The 24,021-nt window shown below is 35.8% G+C and overlaps 1 protein-coding gene and 1 long non-coding RNA gene across 13 annotated transcripts in view; one reads left to right on the plus strand and one right to left on the minus strand.

Annotated features, from left to right (window-relative positions):
- Window positions 1-11,893, plus strand: part of LOC126808063 (general transcription factor IIF subunit 2) — a 39,290-nt gene extending 27,397 nt beyond the window's left edge. For all 12 annotated transcript variants that reach the window (XM_050533041.2, XM_050533037.2, XM_050533040.2 and 9 more), the window contains exon 9: window positions 11,687-11,893. In XM_050533041.2, the coding sequence (XP_050388998.1) occupies window positions 11,687-11,878 (192 nt within the window). In that variant the 3' untranslated portion in view covers window positions 11,879-11,893. The remainder of the gene's footprint in view (window positions 1-11,686) is intronic.
- LOC126808251 (uncharacterized) lies at window positions 669-23,753 on the minus strand. The gene is made up of 4 exons (XR_007674497.2): window positions 23,347-23,753; window positions 11,948-12,090; window positions 11,215-11,395; window positions 669-8,185 (listed from the first exon to the last, which is right to left on the minus strand). It is a non-coding gene; the product is annotated as an uncharacterized LOC126808251 (long non-coding RNA).
- Between the last annotated feature and the right edge of the window lie 268 nt (window positions 23,754-24,021).

Below are 24,021 nucleotides of genomic sequence, written 5' to 3' on the forward strand. Positions count from 1 at the left end.
ACAGGAAAACGTGCCGCTTTTACAAAAAAGTCCCAAAATGGCGTCTTTTGTCGAGTAAATATAACTAAACGAGCAGAGATATTGTCTCAAGGCTTCTGGTTTGATATAATTCCCTGGTAATTCCCCAAACCCAATGCCAAACTTGACGTTTGTTGATATGATACACTCTCCACAGAAATCTCCATGGGCGCAGCCATTTTTCATCCGGGACCTTTAAAATAGTTCCAATATGGCGGAATTCGTCATACAGCCGAGATTAGATTCGTAGAATCTGTCGAGGTTTGCCGAAGGAGGCAATGACGTATCAGGTAGCGGGCAGCCTGGGCAGCCTTCGGGTGCGCTTGTATGGTCACGACTTTACAGCAGAGTATAGTTCACTACATCCGAACGGAAGCTAGTTCGACCATAGTCGTCAAAATGGACGCCGTTCTCTTCAATGAATTGCTACAAAACCTTTTACTTAACGAAAACGCAAGTTTGTTTAATGAAAGCTTTGATATGACCACATCATTCCTTGGAGAAAAATTCCCGGACGTTTGCCAAAAGTTTCTGACTATGCTGAAAAAGCTGTACTAGAAGTAGAATATGATAACGACGATTTCATGAAATCTACTCACAGTTGAGTTAGTGACCGAGTTATCCCCAGACAATAAAATAAACAAATCAACTAAATATCCAGAGTTTATTTACAGTTACATAATTTATATTTACAATGTATATCAAACTGATGTATTTAATGAACAAAATCGTTTGTTTGTGTTACTGTTTTTCCAAATAAAATCCACAAATGGATGAAATATTTTTACTATAATACTGTCACTTTCACAATTTCAGTCTGACATCAGCCTTGGTCGATTTAATCCTTGGTCGAATTGATTGACAAAACATGATTATCCACTCTATATAATATGGAAACTACTTAAATATGTTATGTGAATTTAAATAAGTCTCAGGTTCTGGGGCAACATTGGTAGTATACGTTATATCTTCATATAACAATTTCAACACACCATATGTTTTGTCGCGGGACGCCATTTTAAATCTGACTTGACCAGCCTCAACCGACCTCGAAAGGTGGGTTAATCATGCCATTCATGGTCGCGACTATAGTCTAACAATTTCAAGTTCGGATGCGCATGGTCGAGACCTAGTTGAACTATGGTTGAACATTTGGACGAGCCGAAGGCGGCCCATCTTGCCAGGAGGAATTCCTCCCGGCAGTGCGCATCTCTTTCTGCACACATTACCAATGTTTACAAACAAAAACATGATCGGACGCTGAAGATGTCAACACCAATTAAATGCAGCGGTAGTTTATGTTTAGCTTGTGGATTAGAGCCGAAACTGTGCAATTTTTTCTCAATAATGGAATTTAACGGAACAATAATTAATATTTTGGAATTTGAGAAATACGGCAATAGGCTAAATCAAATGAAATATGAGTGATTTGCCATAGCCAGTAGGCCTGCGATTGTAACTTGATTATAAGAGCTGATTTTAAACTGTCTCTTTGTTTGGGTTTAAGTTAAGATAACAATAAGATGTCGCATGATCAACGTTTAATTTGGCTAGAGCAATCTTAGAAATTAAAGAAAAGCTTAACAAATCTTCTAGCTTACTCATTTTAACGCCATCATTAATTTCAAAAAGTACTTTTAAAAAAATGAAGGGAGAATTTTAGGTTTTTTTGTGTGTCTATACTCATACGGCTACTATAGCAACCAGACGATAAACGAGCCAAATCTAACATGAGCAGCCAGTTACCCCCGCTACGTCACGACGTTTTCATTACGTCAAAATTGATTTCTTTGGTTTTTACGTCACTAAAACCGATTTGCAGTGAGACGAATTTTGAAGTTTACACAATAAAATAAGTTCTTTTAAAATTCTAAAAAATAGCGTGTTACAATGTCGATAAACACCTCCTATTTCGAATTTAGAGGGGTGTTTATCTCCTAAGTATCTGCCAAACGAAACCATTAGCTAAGACTATCACCAAAGGGCTTAAATTATGCCAAACCCAACATGCCATTTGGTGCAGAATACTTCGTAGCTATACTGGAATTAATAGGGTTTTTTATAATTGATAAAAATAAACCTATAGTAGACACTTTAGAAAAAATCAATAAAAAAAATTAATGCCAACACAATAGAAACGTTCGATTTTTCTACTTTGTATACTATGCTTCAACATGCAGATCTTAAAGATAATTTAGATTGGTTTGTAGATCAAGCCTTTAATGGAGCTTTCGGGAAAGGCAGATTTTTGATGGCCATTTATGCAGAAGATGCTGAATGGATTATAAAACGTCGCAATGCCGACACTCTAGTTTTTGATAAAGAAAAATTTCAAAATATCATACATTTCCTCATTGACAATGCCATATTTGAGGTTGGGGATCAGATAATGCAACAGATCATTGGTTTGCCAATGGGAACTGACACCGCCCCATTTATGGCAAATGCACATTTATATAAATACGAATTCGACTTTCAAGACCATAAAAGAAAAACAGATTACAAAGTAGCCAAAAGTCTAAACTATACCTTCCGATACATTGATGACATAACACCTATCAATGATAACGGAAATTTCAACAAATATAAAAGTGAAATATGTCCTCCTGAACTAATATTAAATAAAGAAAATTCCGGTACTACAAATGCATCTGTTCTTGACCTGAACATCAATATAATTAACAATAAATTTAATGTCGGTATTTTCGACAAAACGGACAAATTTGGTTTTGAAGTAGTAAAATACCCGTCAATCTATAGTAACATACCATATACCACGCTATATAGTGTTTTCTATTCACAGGCATTACGATTTTTGACAATATGTAACAATAAAGAACTATTTCTCTCCCGAATAAAATCTCTTTACTTTAAATGCACTGCCAAAGGCGCTACACAATTACGCATTTTAAAAGAAATTTCAAAACTTCCATTTCTACAACATACCAAGTTTGACATTTCTTGTAAGTATATAACCGACTACATACTGGATAATGATCCAATTTAAATTTTATTTTAGATTTTCTGTAGTTACCTAACCCTCTCTGAATTACCTCCCTTAATTTTATGCCTTTATAAATACACTTACATAGTACGATTTCTTCAACATACCTGTTTTGCATTTCTTGTGTGGGGTATTATATTAATATATTATAAATTGTACAAGTCCCCCTGCACTTACTAGTAGAATGGTTGGTAGACTGGTTAAGCGAGACTACTTTCAAAACAAGGGCACGTAACCTATTTTTATACGCCCACATTTTCATGTGGACGTATATTGTCGTCGACCCTGTCCGTCCGGACGGACGGGGGCGACAACAATATACGACCACATTTCAATGTGGGCGTATAAAAACGATAGCTTCGGTGATTTCGGACATTTCGCATTGTCGCAGAACGTTCAAAATAGCTTTATTATTATTATTATTATTATTACAGCATATTTATAGTGCACCCTTTCATATAACATGTTCAGGGGCACTTTACAAAGTGACAATGTAAATCACACATAAACAACAAGAATATGGGCATGTTAACGATTGTATACAGAGTCAGTTAAAAGCCTGATTAAATAAATGTGTTTTAAGTTGTTTTATAAAAGAATACAGAGATGTACAACATCTTAAACTAAATGGTAGATTGTTCCATAAAACAGGTGCTTGATAACTAAAAGAGCGCTGACCATAGGAGACTAGTTGAACAGTTTTGGGCTTTAAAAGTAGTTTATCTGATGTACGTAATGTTCGGCCAGGTGTATAAAGTTCTAAAAGATCTGAGAGGTAAACAGGAGCTAAATTATTTAAACATTTAAAAATAAGTAATAAAATCTTAAAATCAATTCGATATTTAACAGGTAACCAGTGTAAATTATATAAAACAGGAGTTATGTGGTCACATTTCTTAGTTAAAGTAACAAGTCTAGCCGCAGTATTCTGTACTTTTTGTAATTTATCCTCTAAGTCACATCCGCTTTCCCAGTAAAACCGAAGAAATCAAAACGATGCGACAAGCAGTTGCTGAGATCTAATCAAAATGGATTAGTTATATCAGGGTTTTTTTTTAAAAATAATATTTGCTTTCGAAAAATGGTACCTAACTGCCACTTCCGGTGCCGACAGATAACTCTATCGGTAACAAAAAAAATGACAATTGAGACAACGGAGTATATGAACTTTGTTTTATACAAATCGAACAATAAATAATTAATCTAGGACTGAAAAACTGAATTAGCCAATGGCGGCCAAGGAAAATTACTGAGACAAAAAAATTTCACATTTTTGCCCAAGCCAGAGGACTCGTTAATGTTGTGTAAAACACGACTAAAAAATATTCATAAATAAAAAAGTTTTTTGTAAAAATTTAAATTTTCTAAATTTGGCGCCTAATATCTGCGAATATTTGCCGAAAATCAAAAGTAGCCCTGTCTCCGGCTATGCCAAAATGTATCGAAAGTTAAAATCCAACGATTATTTTTAAAATTACTGCAATATTTTTTAAAACGATAGCTTCGGTGATTTCGGACATTTCGCATTGTCGCAGAACGTTCAAAAGTCTGAAAGCCTAATAAATAATAATAATTTTAGTAAAAACAATAGTCTTCCAGAGTCTGAAAGCCTAATAATAATTTTAGTAAAAACAATAGTCTTTCAGACAAAGTCTGAAAGCCTATTAATATTTTTAGTAAAAACAATAGTCTTTCAGACAAAGAAAGCCTAATAATAATTTTAATAAAAACAATAGTCTTTCAGACAAAGTCTGAAAGCCTAATAATAATTTTAGTAATATTTTTAGTAAAAACAATAGTCTTTCAGACAAAGAAAGCCTAATAATAATTTTAATAAAAACAATAGTCTTTCAGACAAAGTCTGAAAGCCTAATAATAATTTTAGTAATCTCATAGGCTTTCAGACGAAAGTCCTAATAATTTTAACAAAGATAGGTTGCCAGGCAACGAAACATACGCCCACAGCAGCTAAATCGTCCGGGCAGTCAACAAGAGTTGTCGCATATTTTTACCTTTTTCGGTAATGAAACATTTATAATACACTAAAATCTGATTAAGAGCAACAACTCAGAAAACCATTAGAATGGTTCTGCCCCATGCTAACGTTTTGTACACAAAACGTTTAATACTGTATCATGAATTTAGCTGTTCCAAGTCATAAAAATTCATTGAAAATCAATATACTTGTTCGTCTCAAGATCTTAAACTCTGTGTATCAATCTGCAATCAATCGGATATTAACTTTGGCCTCTAGAGCGCCTACAAGATTTTTTTGAAGTGATCAAGGGCCATAACTCTGGCAGTAATTATCGGAAATCGCTGAAAATCAATAGGCTTCTTCGTCTCATGACCTTAAACACTGTGTATAAATTTAAAGTCAATCGGATATTAACTTTGGCCTCTAGAGCGTCCACAAGATTTTTTGAAGTGGTCAAGGGCCATAACTCTGGCAGTAATTATCGGAAATCGCTGAAAATCAATAGACTTCGTCGTCTCGTGACCTTAAACACTGTGTATAAATTTAAAGTCAATCGGATATTAACTTTAGCCTCTAGAGCGTCCACAAGCAATTGTGGACGACGGACGGACGGGGGCGACGACAATATACGACCACATTTCAATGTGGGCGTATAAAAACAATAGTGTTTCACACAAGCTACGCAGTGTGAAACCCTAATAATAAGAATAATTTTAACAAAATCAATAGTGTTTCACACAAGCCACGCACACAAGCTACGCTTGAAACCCTAATTACTTTAAAACACATAAAATCACCGGAATTCACATTGAAAACATATAAACACCGGAATTCACTTACAACATATCGAAATTCGCATTGAAGACCTTCGTATTTACTAATATTAATTTACATTAATAATAAATTACTTTAAATCACCGGGATTCACTTTGAAAATAAACTCTTCCAAAAAAAACAGGGGATATTCAGAAACAAGGCAAAACCGAGGAAATGCACTGCTGTTTTTATTAGAGGTAACCAGTGTATGTTAAAGGCCCAATACCACTCTTGTTGTAACTGAATAATATGTCCCAATCTTTATTCTGGTCAACAAATTGTACTATTATACAATATTCCAATTAATTGATGATACAAATTTCATCTTAACACGCCTAATTTAAAAAATTGGAAAAATTCAACTAAATGATTTGAAAAGCCTGACGTAAAGCTTTTCAAATGTTACTTGGATTTAAAAATATTTTTGAACCCTCTGGACAAGTAAAATAGGATTTGATGGATAATTTACACAACAAGTAGGACACTAACACATCTAGTACTTAAAATTTTTATTTTCTGGAGCTTTCAAGCCAGCAAGAGTGTTATTGTCCCTTTAATAACAGGCCAATTGCCTACACATGAACATAAACAGTTCATATGGGCGGCTTATCTAACGGCCCCATTTCACTCGCAAAGAGATACACCGTCAAAATTGAAAATGAACGTTTTTGATTTTTGTTTTAATAATGAGTAATTGCTCCACCAATCCTCAGACATTCAGCAATTCGTCGTGGCATGCTCCTAAGCAACCGTCAAATCACGATTTGGGGCAATCTGACCCACTCATCTTGCAGTGCCACGGCCAATTCTTGCAGTGTTGTCGGTTGACGTTGACGTCGACGAACACGTCTCCCGATCAAATTGAACGTAACACACTAAAGCAAAGATACGCTAAACAGTAAATTTTATGCAAGAACCGATAGGAAAGCAAACATGGATAGATAAACCAGCACGCGGCAGTTTTCATCAACCCTTCCTTGAAGTGTCAAATTTGACAATGAATCCCTCCCACGTGTATTGCGCTATTGCGTGTTGCATGTGCAGCCCAGTGGTTCCGTTGGGGCGATAAGTTCTTCATCTGTGAACATACTCTCAAAGCATGTCAAATGTCCATGGCTATTTATCATATCCAAGCTGCATAGGTATTTGCATTTCAATATCCCCTACTTTTTTTGAAGAGTATATATAAACATCGGAATTCACTTTCAACATATCGGAAATCGGACTCAAGACCTTCGTATTTACTAATATTTTACATTAATGATAAATTACTTTTAAACACGGAAATTCACCGGAATTCACATAGTAAACATGTAAACACCGGAATTCAAAATATCGGAATTCACACATAATAAAACAAAATGAAGTAGGCCTATTCATATACTATTATATAGTCTTTATATTCAGCCACCACCCTAGGAAAATGACCGTACTAACAAAAAAACAAAGTGATATTTATTTAGTAATTTATTTGTAAAATGTGACGTAACTTGATCAGAACGTAAACAATAAATTTCGTTTCATTTATATATATACGATATGAACTAATAAATAATGAGGTTTATTAAATACAAACCTAAATAAATTTTGAATTTAAAAATAAAAATAAATAAACTCGTTATGAAAAGTTTGAAACACACATAAATTATTAAATACATATTAAAACGTAAAGGGTCCGGCACATTGACAAGCTTTATAGAAACATTTATCTCATATATTGATGAATATTATATCGCCTACAATGGCGGTCACCTACCTTTGGGTAAAGTTAATTTCATAGATTAACAATTAACCTATTTCAATCACACCACTTATTACATGAACTAGTATTTAAAAAACAATATGGAATGTTGTATCTTATACTCGCTTTGAGTATTAAAATGTTTTTTGGATTAATGAAAAGTATTAAACCATTAAAAGTATAGCCAACACTATGGGATTTCACGCATACACCGGTAGAATTAACAACAGTTTTCTATTGTAAAACAAACATTTGAAAAACATATATACGAGATTCTGAAGTAAATGATATTGCTGTCAAATGTACAATAAAAAAACAATTTAATTTACTCTGCTAATAGAATAGGTTATTACAATAAATGACACTGATATATCAAAATGGTTACAGTTATTTGGAACTAGAATGTATAAATGACTTCCACCTCACTGACTTGGAATATACAATAAAACAATATCCCCGGCACTTAAATTTAACATCTAATAATATAATAAAACTGATATTTAAACATTAATAAATACATATTTAGGTTAATAACCGGCGGCAATAAGTTGGTCCCTGACATAACAAACTTGACTTGTATTATTGGAGGGCTGCACTTGATCATCGTCATATATTCCTAACGCAAAGCCTGAAAAGAGAATTAAAATGAATAAATATTTATGATTGACGAGAAAACAATATAGTCGACCGTTCTACCTATAAAACCGGAATTCTTCCTTTTGGACGGATTGTCTACGTTATCACCTATGGTGGAAGGGGACGCAAAACTTTAGGGACGAACGAACGATTCTGGACGGGTTTTGTCTGCGATATCACCTCGGTGGAAGCGGATGTAAAATACAACTAGAACTGCGACGCAGTAATGACGGGTTTAACCGGTGCCACGTTACCCTTAAACATATGTCACTTCCGGTACCAATGAAACCATTAAACAGGTTTCCACATAAGCATTGCACACATCAAATAAAATGGACGTAGAATCAACCAAATCCAGCAATATCAATTCGTTTTATACATTTGTTTCATGTAAGTGTAAGTACTTCCGGTGATAATGAAAATGTTCAATTAGTTTTATGAAATCGGAAATGGCATAGGGCATCACATGGTGAAAATTTTATGTAAATCGAATAATAATTGCCACTTTTATAGACCAAAAACCCTGAAAAGTGACTTGTAAAAAATCGTCTATTTCTCTGCAACCGTACAAGTTAGAAACCATTTCTTCGTATCCGTATGATCGTGTGGGTTCAATCTATTTGTTGATTAGAATCAGATATAATTTTAAAAACAATACAAATCAGACATATTTGAATAAGATATCTGTTTTGAAGGCTAAAAATACAGTTTTTACCAAAATGACGTTACTTCCGGTGACAGTAAAAGTGTTAAATTACTTGTGTGAAATCGTAAAAGTCATTAAGTACCACACACTGGAAATTTATGAAAATCGAATAATAATTGACACTTTTATGGACCAAAAACCTTGAAAAGTTACCTGTTGAAAATCGTCTATTTCTCCGCAACTGAACAAGTTAGAAACCACTTTTATGAAAATCGAAAAATAATTGACTCTTTTACAGGCAAACTAGCGTAAAAAGTGACTCATGCAAAATTGCCCATTTCTCGGCAACTGCTCATATTACAAACTAATTTTCACATACATTCTCTTCGTATGGATTATTGCTACTAGTTTATGAAAGTTGCGAAAAATATATTAAAATATGAATAGCCTGAATGGGTTGTGAATAGCTCGTTTTTTCACCTTTTTCACCTTTAAATCGAAATGATCCGAAAACGAAATAAAAATTAAAAAAAACTGAGCACAATGATTTCTGCGCCTTAAAAGGGCACACCCTTTCAGTCATACCAGATTTGAAAAAAATATTTGCTTTCAAAAAGTGGTACCGAACTGTCAAAATTGCAGTTTTTGCCAAATTTACGTCACTTCCGTTGCCGAAAGGAAAATATACCGGTAACAAAATAAATGACATTTTGGACCACGGAGCACATGAACTTTGTTTTATACAAATCGAACAATAAATAATTAATCCAGGACTGAAAAACTGAATTAGCCAATGGGGGCCAAGGAAAAATACGTCGACAAAAAATGTTGCCATTTTTGGTCAAATCAGATGACTCTTTAACCCTAGGTAAAATACCACATAAAAATATTCATTAATAAAATTTAAATTTTCATAATTTGGCGCCTAATATCTCCGAAAATTCGTCGAAAATAAAAAATTTAAAGAACTGTAGCTATGTGCCTTGTCTCCGGCTATGTCAAAATGTATCATATATTACAATCCGACAATTATTGATAACATAAAGGCAAAATTTCGAAAAACGACAACTTCGGTGATTTCGGACATTTCGCATTGTCACAGAACGTTAGAAATAGCTTTAGAATTTAAAACCGAAGACATCGAATCGATCCGACAAATAGTTTCCGAGATATGCTCAAATGGAAAAATAATAATAATAATAAGAAGAAGAATAATCCGAACAAAAACAATAGTGTTTTACACAAGCTACGCAGTGTGAAACCCTAACTAACACTCTGGACGGGTTTAAAAGTAAACACGCAAACTGGGGTAGATCAAGGTAACGCTGAGTACAGATTACAATCGAAATTCCAACGTGTACGTGTCATTTCACAAGCTTTAAATTCAAGATGGTGGGTTGAAGCGGCAATACTATATACCGGAAAACACCCGGAAAACACCATTTTATACTGAACACCGGAAAACACCGTAAAACACTAAATACCGGAAAACCCACTAAATACCGGAAAATGCCCTAAATAGGTAACCTGGAGACTAGCACCCTAAATAGGTAACCGGGAGCCTGGTCCTCTGTGTGCCTGGGTTAGGGTTAGGGTTAGTTTCCGGTTTATAGTATAGCCCTTTTCACGGCTATTATCTTCCATATCGAGTACATTACACAATGTAATGAGTTTCCAAATGCTTATCACATATATTCTCATTATTTATATTTGTTTTCGACTGTGTTATAAACATGTCTCCATGTCAAATATTTTGGAATGTTTGTGTATGCTTGCATTCATTGTACGACTGGAATGTTTTGTCACATGCATTCATGAGCGTGCATGTTGTTTTAAGAATACATTTGTATATCCATTATTTGTGGCTTGTTCTTTTAGAAAACTATCCATTATTTGTATCCCTATGGTGCTATGTTTTAAGTTTGATAATAGCCTCAGACTGTCCATTATGTAAATACAAAGAAAAACTTCGGGGCTAACGCCCCTCAGTTGTTCTTTCTATTTACACAATGGACAGTCTGAGGCCATTATCCATCACGTAATTATCGGAAATCGTTGAAAATCATTGGCTTCTTTGTCTCATGACCTTAAACACTGAGTATAAATCTAAAGTCAACCGAATATTAACTTTTAGCCTCTAGAGCGGCCACAAGATATTTCAAATTTATCAAGGGCCATAACTTTTGCAGTAATTATCGGAAATCGTGGAAAATCAATGGGCTTCTTCGTCTCATGAGCACCCACAAGCAATTGTGGACGCCGGACCAACGGACGGGGGCGACGACAATATACCACGACATTTCAATGTTGGCGTATAATAAAAACCAAATCGAAACATTCAGAAAAATCAAAGTTATTATAATTATTATACTTACACGACTTGGCCCTTGCAATCGTACAACCCGCTCCTTTTTGTGTTGATTTACCGATTACAAATTTTGAACCAGGATCATTCTTCAATACAAAGAACTTTTTATCGCCAAATTCTAGTTTACTGACAGCTGTGGCCCCTTTTGCTATGGCATCGTGAACTCTTTTGAAGGACTGTGGATTTATCTGCAGAAGAAAAAAGCATACAATTTCATAAAGACGCCTTTGTGCCGATCACGGGTGGGCATTAGCCTCCGCCCACAACGTTTTTAGCTACGTTCTCGTAGATATAGTCCATTCGTCTCAGTCTCATAGGTAATCTGATGTAGGACCATGGCATGGCATTCTATTTTAGCCTGGAGTAAGTTCTAGATATCTTACAACAAAAGTCCGAACTTACAAAATTATACACAAAGAAAATGGTTGACAGGGAACGTTCCCCGGGATTTTTCAGCGTAGTTTTCCTTTTCAATGCAGGGCGGATGTCTTGACAAGAAACAGCGCCAAGTCCTTCGGATTGGACGAAATACCGTGGTTCCATGTACACGTTGCCAGTTGCAGAAACGCCGCTGTCCGGGCAAAATTTTCCCACATAGAACACAACATGGCGTATGCCCGTCTTCATTACCCCGGTTGGTACAGAATAGCAGAATGTTAAACCTCATTTAATTTCATTTAGAAAGAAAATGATCTTCAACTGATATTGGATACATAGTGATTAAAGAGTCTTTAGCTTACCTTTTTCGTCATAAATGCATCGGTTCCAGCCCATAATTTACCATCAAGACCATAAATGCCACCGTGTTGGGCACTACGGTGTTTAACCCCCTCTATTTTTCTAGTTAATAATTGTTGAGACCAGGCATCCCATCCGCTCATACCTAAAAATGACAAGGAAAATAATAATATTGCATACAGACGGTAACTAATCTAGCCTAGAGATTATAAAGATTTGTGATATTATTAGTGTTATCAATGTCGTCATGCTTTATCATCTAAAGCCGTTCGTGATATGGAAAGACTTATATTTAGACGGTGGTTGCCTAATCGTATCTACTGAAATTTAACAGGTGTTAAAATGTTAAATTCAAAAGAAATTCTGAGAATTGCTGATCGGTAAATAACAGCAAAATATCAAAAATAATAAAGGCCGCTATTTATTTACATATCAGAATTGACAGACTTTAGCATATGGTACCTATTACATAGACTAAATGGAAGAAAAAAACACTAAAATGGAACGTAATGACCCTTTCATATTTATGTCAATGGACACCCGGTGTTAATTATATAAACGACACATTACCATCCAATATCACGCATGTTTCAGTATAAAATAAGTTTGTTTAATGTAATCTTACAAAAAACACCGATGCGTTTCAGATTTTATTTTTTTTAAACAGGTATGCTATATATTATTATTTTTCCGATGTCGCTGCAATAAATAAAATTCTGGTTCGATTCACTCCGTGGCAACACTATGCACCATTATTGTCCTCTTTTTCTATAATACCCGATTTCTATTTCTTTGCATGAAAATGGTATGGGGTGTTCGTTTCTACTGTAGGTCTAACTGAAAGCACATTCTGTGGATGAATTCTTAATGTATATTTTCAGGAATATTTCATATAAAACCCGAAAGCATGTGCTTGGATAATATGCAATTTAATACAAAGTTCTCGCATACACAACATTCCGTAAACCAAATGGTGCGACTCTGTGTAAAGTACATGTATATGCTTGGGGGCTTTTTGTACCAAAAGAAAAACAGATGTTGTTGTTGTTAGTGTTTAACGTCCGCTTCCACCGAAGGTGATATCGCAGACAAGTTGTCTTTTTTTTTATTTTCATTATCTTAGCGCACGCGCAGGGGTCTTTCCTGTGGGAGGAAACCGGAGTACCCGGAGTAAACCCACGAGGTTGAGAAGGCGCCCCTATCTCCAAGCCACATACGCTCACACCAGGGATCGAAACCACGACCGCAAGCCAGAGGTGACCGGCCAGCTAGAGGTCGAAGCGTGACACTCTAGACCACTAGGCCATCCCAACCCCCCTGAAAACAGATGCTCGAAACTTCACTCCGATATCATTTCCTTTTTTACGCCCACATTTTCATGAGAACGTATATTGTCGTCGCCCCTGTGTGCCCGGACGCCCGGACGTCCGCCCATCTGTCTGTCTGTCTGTCCGCCCACAATTTGTTTATGGACTCGATAATGGAATGTATCGGACCATAACTTTGTGGAATATGGCGCCTGATTGTACGAAAAATCACGTTTTTGGCTTGTGGACACCCTATAGAGGTCACAATTTTCATCTGATTTTGATGAAACTTGAAATGCATGTTTATAACTCAAAAATCTTGGTTTCTTGCGATAGTCGCGCACATTGGATCGTAACTTCTTGAATTATGGCCCCGGATTTTACGAAAAATCGCGTTTCTAGAGGTCACAATTATTATCCGATTTAAAAAAAAAACCGATTGAATATATCACCGTTACACCGTAATGTTGGTTGAGTTCGAATTTCGTGGCCGCTCCTCGCACGCAAATAGTGTAAACATATGGTATATCAAGGTTGTGGACCCTCTAGGGGTCACAATTTTGATCCAATTTTGATGAAACTTGAATTAAATGTTTATAACCCAAAGATCTTGGTTCTTTTCGATAATCGCGCATGTCCGAACGTAACTTCCTGGATTATTTATATCGGACCGTAACTTTCTGGATTATGGCCCATGATTGTACGAAAAATAACGGGTTTAGCTTGTGGAGTTGTGGACCCTCTAATAGTAAGTGCAAGCGGACCACACTACACGCAAAACAAAAATCTACAAGAAATCACAGTTTTTATCAATTTTCAAACACGTTCAAATTTATCCACGTTACACCCTAAAGACGCTTGGGTTCCAATTTCGTCAAAATCGGACCAAAACTGCCTGACAAAATAGCGCGGCTCCTTGTACGCAAATAGTGTAAACGTATGTCATACATACGTTGTGGAACCTCAGATTTTGGTAAAACTTAAAACATATGTTTATGTCCCAAAGACCTCGGTTCTTTTCGCTACTTACGCATATCAGATCGTAACTTCCTGGGTTATGGCCCCTGGTTGTACGTAAAAATCGTGTTTTTTAGCTTGTGGATTCTCTAGAGGTCAAATTTTTTTTTATCCCATTTTACAAACCGTTTATATATATCACCATTCCATCATAATGAAGGTTGAATTCGAATTCCAGGAAAATCGGAATAAAACTGCCCGACAAAATGGCCGCTCTTTGTACGCAAATTGTGTAAAAGTATGTAATACGAAGGTTGTGGACCCTCTAGAGGTCACAATTTTTATCCGATTTTGATGAAACTTAAAATATATCTTTATATCCCAAAGATCTCAGTCCATTTTGATATTTGCACATTTCAGGCCATAACTTTCTGGATTATGGCCCCTGATTGTACGAAAAATCGTTTTTTTTTAGTTTGTTCTCTATCCATCTCTTGCAAAATGTGGGCGTGTCTGGCCTTGCAACCGCTGGTTTACAAAGATGGCAGGCATCCGACGTCAACAGATTTTAAATGTATCGAATGCTGATAAGAGCGATCTTCAGTTATCGTACTTGCTTGACTAGGTCGAACTAACTGAATCCGAATTTCATTTAGAACGGACCATAGTCTTAAAAATACTGAACCATGCTATTAGTCCGGGAGCCCAGTGAGATTTAATCAAAATATTGAGTCCAAAAGGTTTGAGGTGTCATATTTTACCCCTAGATCATTTTGGAAAGCCAGGTCTTAATTTTTGTAACCTGTGCATATACCTGAGAGCGCTCCCCCTAACCCTCCCGTATTTAATGGGAGTTAAAATTCAATGTCCATCTACAATTTGTTTGCAAGCGTTTCACATTTAACACCAAGAAACAGAATGCATGACTTAAGAGCATACAATGTCGTGCTAATGCTACTTAATTAATTAGCACTAATTCGTGACCGTAATTAAAATTTAGAGTCCATAACTGAAACAAATCCTAAAAGCTAGCTAACCAAGTCATGAAACGAAAAATATCACTTAAGAGCGACAAAAGTTGAACAAACCTTGCTTAAGACTCGTTCAAAGGTGACAAAGGTCAAGGGTCACTAATGAATGACCGTAATTAAAATTTAGAGTCAATAACTGAAACAATGCCTAAAAGCTAGCTAACCAAGTCAGGAAACCAAAAATATCACTTAAGAGCGACAAAAGTTGAACAAACCTTGCTTAAGAGTGGTTCAAAGGTCAAATTTTAGGTGACATAATGACGTTTGAGTGGATTTGATTAAATTGTCTTGTCCGGGATTATTTTTTCTTTCTAACACCATTTCTATGAGTTTCACTGCACAAAATGACTGCTTAAGAGCATAAAATGCTGTACTAATGCTACTTAAGAGCTAATTAATTACCACTAATTTGTGACCATAATTAAAATTTAGAGTTCATAGCTGAAACAAAGCCTAAAAGCTAGCTAATCAAGTCAGGAAGCCAATAATATCACTTTAGAGCGACAAAAGTTGAACTAACTTGGCGTAAGACTGGTGGCAAAGGTCATATTTTGGGCCACATTATGACCAATCAACCCATCAAATTGCTTATCTCTGCTTGCCCTAAAGAGACGCGGAAAAACTATGCCACGAATCACTCATTCCTAGGAAATGAAATGCAAAAACTGTTAAGTTTTTCCATTTATTCTAAATATTGAGAATGGAAGTATAGAACTGGACAACTCTCTGGTTTTAAAATAACGCAGACCATTAAATTATGAATTAGCCCATATACGATTCGAAACATTTATGTGTTCTTCACATGAATCTTTACGGGAAAAAAAATCGGAAGGTTATTTTCCGTATAATGCTATCAAGACCGGCTTATACTTACAAGATGTTTGTGCTAGATAAGATAAGATGTTTAATTGCATCAAAACGTCCATTTAGGACAACACATATACATTTAATAATACATATAACATAGAAAACACATACATGTACACACATAAGTAATACATTCATACAGACATGCGATACTCTTGATGGCTAATAGTCTTGTTTCATCAATTTTCATTCTATTATGGATAATCTCTCCTAAATATTTCCAATTGTAAATTAAGATTTACTGTGGAGTGAGGCACGGATTTCGGAATGTGATGCTGTATTGGGCGATTTCAACACCAGGGATGCTTCTTAAAGGAGGCATACAATCCCTGCGACCGACCCATGACAATTTCTAGATATCATCAAAAGTAGTTTAGAGCTATCATTAATTACAATATTCGATTTGTGTAATCCACCAATGCTACTTCTATTTATATATATGCGAAGTGGATAATTATTTTGATATAATATTTGTATTGTCATCATTGTGTTCCATACATTTCTGTCTCCTCGTTAACTGTATGCTTTTTATCTGTTCGTAATAATATTGTATTGTTAACGATTGTAAATATGGATCTAGTATTGTCAAGCTTGATTTAGGCTATAGTAACCTGTGATTGTTTCCCATAAAAACTGTGTTCTGTTAAATGATAAGAAAATTTGTTCGCAAACTAATTGATAAGTCCACAATAAATAAATACTTTAATTTTAACAAGCACACACCTGAGACTATATCGACAATGTGAAAGTAATTTTAAATGGCTGTTTCACACACCCCACCAACGTCAAAACAGAACAAAACAATCCGTTCAATTTGAATTGTTCGCGTATTTCACCAAACATAATAAACATGTATATACATTAGCTAAATCTGTCAGTTGCAGGTATTTCATAAGTTATGTTATATGATCTATTAATTAGACATGTATTAACATGACAAGACCATAATCAACCCTCCGTGACATCTGATGGGTCTGATTTTACACAAATTTAAATCTGATCTGCTGTTCAGCAATGCTTGGTGATTAACCGTAAAACTGGATAAGCGAAACTTGCCTATTATCGTTACGGGTGGGACGATTTACCCAATACTACCCAATATCACCCAATACCACCTCAATATCACCACATACTACCCAATACTACAACATAATGATGCAAAATAGACATATCGTTTGATTTTTTTTCAAAAATAGAGAGTTATATCGCGGGAAATGTACTTCAAATGCGATACCGATATCTGGCTGTTCCATTTGCCTCCCTCTACCACCCCAAAAAAGCCAATAATAACCCAATACGAAATACTCATCAAATACTACCAAATACTACCCAATACTACCCAATATGATCAAATAACAACCTAATATTGTCAAATAACAGCACATTAGTATAATTATTGCAACGAATATTCGATATTTTGCAGAAAATTGAAATATTTACACAGTTATCTCCCTTTACAACCGATAAATCGATTTTAGATTGCTACTCTGATTAATCATCTTCTTTGCCTTTGCAATTGGTTTCCAAGACGACAAACTTAAAATAAGCAAAACAGGTATGACGATATACCATATTTTATTCCCAAAATGAACCATCTGTCTCTTACCACTTGAGAAGGTCGTCTGTCACACAAGGTGGGTTTTCTCGGGTCCCCCGGTTTCATCTCACTGTTAAACATCCCTTCGCGCAAGCGAGTTAATGAAATAATATTGAACTATATGTTAGTCCCGAAATTACCTAGTTAGTATCGATTGTTTGTATCTATTTTAAAATTAATGCTTTAACAAAACAATTGCATAATGTTTATATTCATTTTTTCATGTCAACTATTAAGTTATTGCGTATTTACTGACTGCACGATGTTTTATTTTAAAATTAACGAAATTGCACATGTTTCTTTCCAGTGTGTAATTCTCGACGCGACACATCTCAGTTCATCAAAACTATCATTTGCGGACTGTTACAGCTCTGTCGGTTTCTTTGATAATATAAATAAAACAGAACTTGATTACCCAATCAACAATCTTAACCCCGTTGATTAATTGTTAAGTCAGGTTGAATGTATATACGAGTAGAGCATTACACATTGTGGGAGGAAACTGGAAACCGTGTCTTTTCATTTAGGTGATAATGACATCGCCGCGACATCGTCACCTGTGGGTATATACCGTAGAATACTTAGAATTTGTTATTGTCTGCGATATCACCTCGGTGGCAGCGGACGTAAAATACAACTAACTAACAACAACGAATTTGTTCAATAGTGACAATATTCGAAGAATCGGTGAAATTTTGGAACCAGAATCATTTAAAAGACAAGTGCTTCGGTGGAAGCGGACGTAAAATACAACTAACCCATCAAGTAGACATCGTGTTATCATACTAAAATCACCAGGGATTATAGTACAAGAAGACTTTTGAATAGATCACGAGACCGTTAAAAGAACATTTTAAAATTGCAACCTCTAAAATACTCTTTTATTTGGATATTTGACTGTTTATTTTATAACCCTATAGCGGAGTCATCTATAATAACCTGTTTTCCTTATTTTAACTTCGTCGTCTTGGAAACAAACTGCAAAGCCCAACAAGATGATTAATTTGAGTAGCAATCTAAAATCTATTGTCAGTTGTAAAGGGAGATATTGCGTTAATATACTCAGCCAAATTAAAAACTTGACACTCGGGATTTTTGGGATTAGATTTTTAATATTTGGTTTAAGGCAACTATTTTAGTGTTATGTTGTGCACAGACGACCTTGACATCAACAGAAAGCAAGAATACGTCTCGCCGAAAGTCCTTGACATTGATAACGTTCGTGATGTCAAAGTACCCCCCAAAATGAAATTCACACAACGTCTTCTCATGGATCTCAGAACATTAGTAAACACTACCCGATTAAGACGTCGCCACTGCTCAGCAAGAGCATGTTGAAGGTCCTGCAACGTCAGTGGTGGATTCACTTGCTGACGAACACGTCGACCCAGTTCGTCCCAGATGTGTTCAGTAGGATTAAGGTCGGGGCTAAGCGACGGCCAATCCAGGACTTGGACACGGGCATTTCTTAAAAAATTCTGGGTAGCAATTGCTGTATGGGGTCGAGCATTGTCTTGTTGAAACGTTAGTCCAGACCCATGTCTCTGCATAAACGGAAGAAGAACAGGTTGCAAAATCTGATCCCTTGGACAACAACAAGAGGAGAACGTCCATGTGCACAAAAAGAACCCCAAACCATGACGCTGCCGCCACCAAATCGGTCAACTTCTCTGACGCATACTTGAGCGCAACGTTCACCTCGTCTGCGGTACACTCGGACCCTGCCATTGGCAAATCTCAAAGTGAATCGAAATTCGTCACTAAAGACAACCAAATTCCACTGTCTTTGAGTAAATCTTATTTGTCTTGTGGCCCACACAAGTCGGTTACGGCGATGAACAGGTGTCAATATTGGTCCAATATAGGGCCTCCGAGCTCGAAGACCAGCAGCCTGCAAGCGATTTTGAACAGTTTGTGCAGTTACCCTTCCACCAAACATCTGTTTCTAAAATGACGTAATCGTATTGCTTGATCTTCCTGGAGTGACGTCACACGTGGCGCTCCCGCCCTTGGGCGGTCGGCTATAGTTCCAGTTTAAAGATCTCTCATTAATTATTGTCTGGCGTGAACAATTAAAGGTTCTTGCAACAGTGACCCCAGACTGACCAGCATAGAGCCTACCTATAGCATGTAGACATTCTACATTTGAAAGGCGCGGCATTTTCTAACAAAGATGAAAATAACAATTTTAATTTGTTTTCCAGTTCAAGTTACGTGTGCGTGTTCAGTTTAAGCAAACTTGCATCGATTGACCTCACGAGTTTGTGTTTGCACGTGTTTTTCAGGTTTTTCATCTTTATATGCTCAACCATCACGTGAAATTCATCAGTGTCAAGTTTTTAATTTGGCTGAGTATATTTCAATTTTCTGTAAATTATCGAATATTCGTTGCAACTATTATACTGGTGTGCTGCTAATTGACGATATTAGGTTTGTATTTTATAATATTGGGTAGTATTTGGTAGTATTTGATAAGTATTTGGTAGTATTGGGTTATTATTTGCTTGATTTGGGTGATATAGGGAGGCAAATGGAACAGCCAGACATCGGTAATCAAACTTGAAGTACATTTCCCACGATATATCCCACTATTTTTGAAAAAGATCAAGTAATATGATCATTTGGCACCATTATGTTGTAGTATTGGGTAGTATGTGGTGATATTGGAGTGGTATTGGGTAGTATTGGGTAAATCGTCCCGCCGTATAGTTAATATCCGATTGACTTTAAATTTATACACAATGTTTAAGGTCATGAGACGAAGAAACCTATTGATTTTCAACGATTTCCGATAATTACTGCCAGAGTTATGGCCCTTGATCACTTTGAAAAATCTTGTGGACGCTCTAGAGGCTCAAGTTAATATCCGATTGACTTTAAATTTATACACAGTGTTTAAGATCTTAAGACGAACAAGTATATTTATTTTTCATGAATCTTTATGACTTGAACAGCTAAATCCATGATATTAAACGTTTTGTATACTAAACGTTAGCATGGGACAGAACTTTATAAAAAAACAAATTCTAATGGTTTTCTGATAATTACTTAGTGAGTTGTTACTCTTAATCAGATTTTAATGTATTATAATGTTTCATTACCGAAAAAAGTAAAAATATGTGACAACTCTTGTTGACTGCCGGACGATATAGCTGCTGTGGGCGTGTGTTTCGTTGCCTGGCAACCTATCTTTTTATGTGTTAGACAAATAAATAAAGCCGTTTGAAGAATTTGTAGGCAAAAAATATTTCCTATTTAATGTAAATGGGTATTAAAATGCCGGAACCAGTAACGTCTTATGTAAAAAATGCACGCGCCACTGAGCCAATCATTGACGCCGCGTGATGTGACGTCACGTGTTGAAGGCAGTCATCTTTTGCAGAGATATTAGAAGACTTTCGTAATCCTCTGTGAAACAGATTGGGTCCGGACCATCCGCGTTGTGTTTCTAGTTCCGACCAATAGTTGTGAAAAAATTATAATCTACCAAGGCTACCAATTATACGACACTATTAAAAGATACATTATGGATGATTATGCTAGATAATTCAAGATTAATATCAATTTCATTCAAATTAGTTTATTCCGAGCGACCTTATCACTCTGAAGTTTTTACAAGACGTGGTCTATAAGAATGTTTACTTTATCGATACTCAGCCCGCTTCTCCTTTTTAAATTAAATCATTAAATGACGATCGTATTTCAATCGGTTACATCTCCGCCATTCGATGGCACAGAGAGATGATTATAGGTTTGTCATTTGAATAAATATCTAAATAATAATTTATGTAACATTTGAAGCCCAGATAAAAACCTGCAATTGGCTGATCGGGCTCTTACATAATGCATTTTTAAGGCATGTCTATTTATTAAGGGGGTTTACACAAAATACGTCCGTGGGTGTGTTTCTGGTCATTACAGTTTGGTCGATACACGAATACATTATTTATAGATGACCGTATTTAAACAAAGCAACGCGGTGGATATTACATCATTCATTGCAAGGGATTTCTAACCAGATCGAACCAGTGCAAGCCAGACTGATGAGGAATTCGAATCAAATGTTTAACTATTAAGTCTAAAAATAGATTGTTTATCCGCCATTATGGCCCATCCTAACATGAACTATGTACATGTATACTGTAGTGTTTCTTTTTATCTGTCGTCCATGCTACTGTATATCAGTTTTAAAAGAAAATAATACAAATTTGGTGTTTCATAAGTTAGGTCCGGTTGGCATCTGGTTTTACCAATTCCGGTATATTTTGGGATTGTTTGACAACCGACTGGGAAAGACCAACAACGGAAGGATGAGACCATTTCATCCGGGGAAAATATATGATGTTCGATAAGCTAAACCCCCCAAATGCAGTTGAGTTGAATTAGTTATATTGACATAAACTGCTCACATCATCCTTCATGTAATCTCTATCCATATGTACAACCTAGAAAATAAACACACTACAAATCCTTTACCTGATGTTCTAATTCTAATTCGTCTATACATAGACACCCATACACACGCATAATTGTTTGTATTCCTATGAACTTTATCTATATTTTATAACACAACGCAGTTCTATATGGATAACAATCACTATATCTCAGAGGTGTTTTCCTAAATTAAAAAGTTAAGGCCCTCTTCAATGAATAAACAGTGAGAGTCCACCGCACAAAATTATGAAAAATCGATGCCATTAGATGAAATTATGTTTGTTATCTTGAAAAAAAGTCACTGGACAGTGATAATGTACTATAGAAAGTCGACCTATTCTTTGTTGTCACTCAAAATACAACCGCATAAAAATGAAAGAGAACAAATCTGATTGGGCAAGACAAAACTTTTCATATGCGGAATGAATACTACAACATATACAATGATATCAACTCAAAACCAAAAGTGACACCATTTACTTGTAGGCAAAATGCCTCTGAATTGGACTGAGATCATTATAAATTTCTAGTGTCATTTTCTTTAAATTATCTACGGCGGAACGATGACTTTTTAATCACAGTTCCAGTGCATCAGTCGGGTCCTACAAATTATAAATTACATAAACATACCGAGCCTGTTGGGGGCACATTTCCGAATAGGATAATGCTCGGGTAGCTTCATATCTTAGGGCGTGTGTTCAGGGACTCGAGCCCTAATACATTTTGTGTTTGTTGGACGATTTAATGCTAGAGAGAGAGAGAGAGAGAGAGAGTAATGGGGTCCACTCGACACTCGGGACTAACGCATGGTTCAATTTTATTACAATAATTCGCTTGTGCGTAGGGGTCTTTAGCCTAATAGCAGTAGGGAGGAAACCGGAGAAAACACATGTGGTTGGACAGGCGACCCTACTCCTTGTCACGTACAACCGGGGAATCGAAACCACGCCAGTTGACTCAGTGACAGACCTTACAGCGCGCAAGTGCTTACCACTCGGCCATCCAAACCATTTAAAAATACATAATATAAGGCTTTAATATACTTCGTGTTACTATAATTCAACAGCAACATGCAGGCTTTTATCGTTTTGTTATGTTAAGAATGTTTGTATTTGAAAATCTTATTAAAGAAATTATGTCTTTATGAACTGGCCCAAATTTAACAGATTATAAACATTAAATTCGAACTATATAACTGTTTTACTTACCCATATGAGATATTTTATTATTTCCTCCTCTCTACTGATATCTTCTTATATAATGTTCAGTATCGTAACTGTTCAGCACTTATCGACGCAGAATCAGCTATAGAGTCCTGCTTTGGGACCGCTCAACCCAACGTGTTATTACTTAACGGTCCATTCATATGAACTATTCCTGTAGTCTGTACGTTTATTATACACACGTATAGAAACACATATTAGGCCTATTGCCAAGAATGTCAGCTGTTTTGTGCGGAACGAAACACAACAGATGATAAGATATAGAAGTACATGTATTGTTTAACTGTATGAGTATGCCTAATTTAGAAAGTTAAAACCCCAACAATGCATGGTAAATAATCATTTAAATGACATAGACTGAATGAATGAAATGGGGTTTACTGACCCGGGTAGAGTAATCGCCGGAATTCATTTACAATCACCGGAATTCACATATAATCACCGGAATTCACTTCGAAAACCCCCGATTCCTCCCACAAAACTAATTTATTTTAAATGCATATTACATTATAATATAACGAATAACTATTTTGATCTCTCCACAGGCCAAATGAAGGCGCCGTAGGTGTATTTATTTGAAAGACTACCGGAATTCATTTCAAATATATGCATCATGATTATGATAACGTAGGGCGCGTCGGGGTGCGTGGTGCGTCGAAT

Source organism: Patella vulgata, chromosome 1 (assembly GCF_932274485.2).
Source record: "Patella vulgata chromosome 1, xgPatVulg1.2, whole genome shotgun sequence".
Classification (NCBI taxonomy): Eukaryota; Metazoa; Mollusca; class Gastropoda; family Patellidae; genus Patella; species Patella vulgata.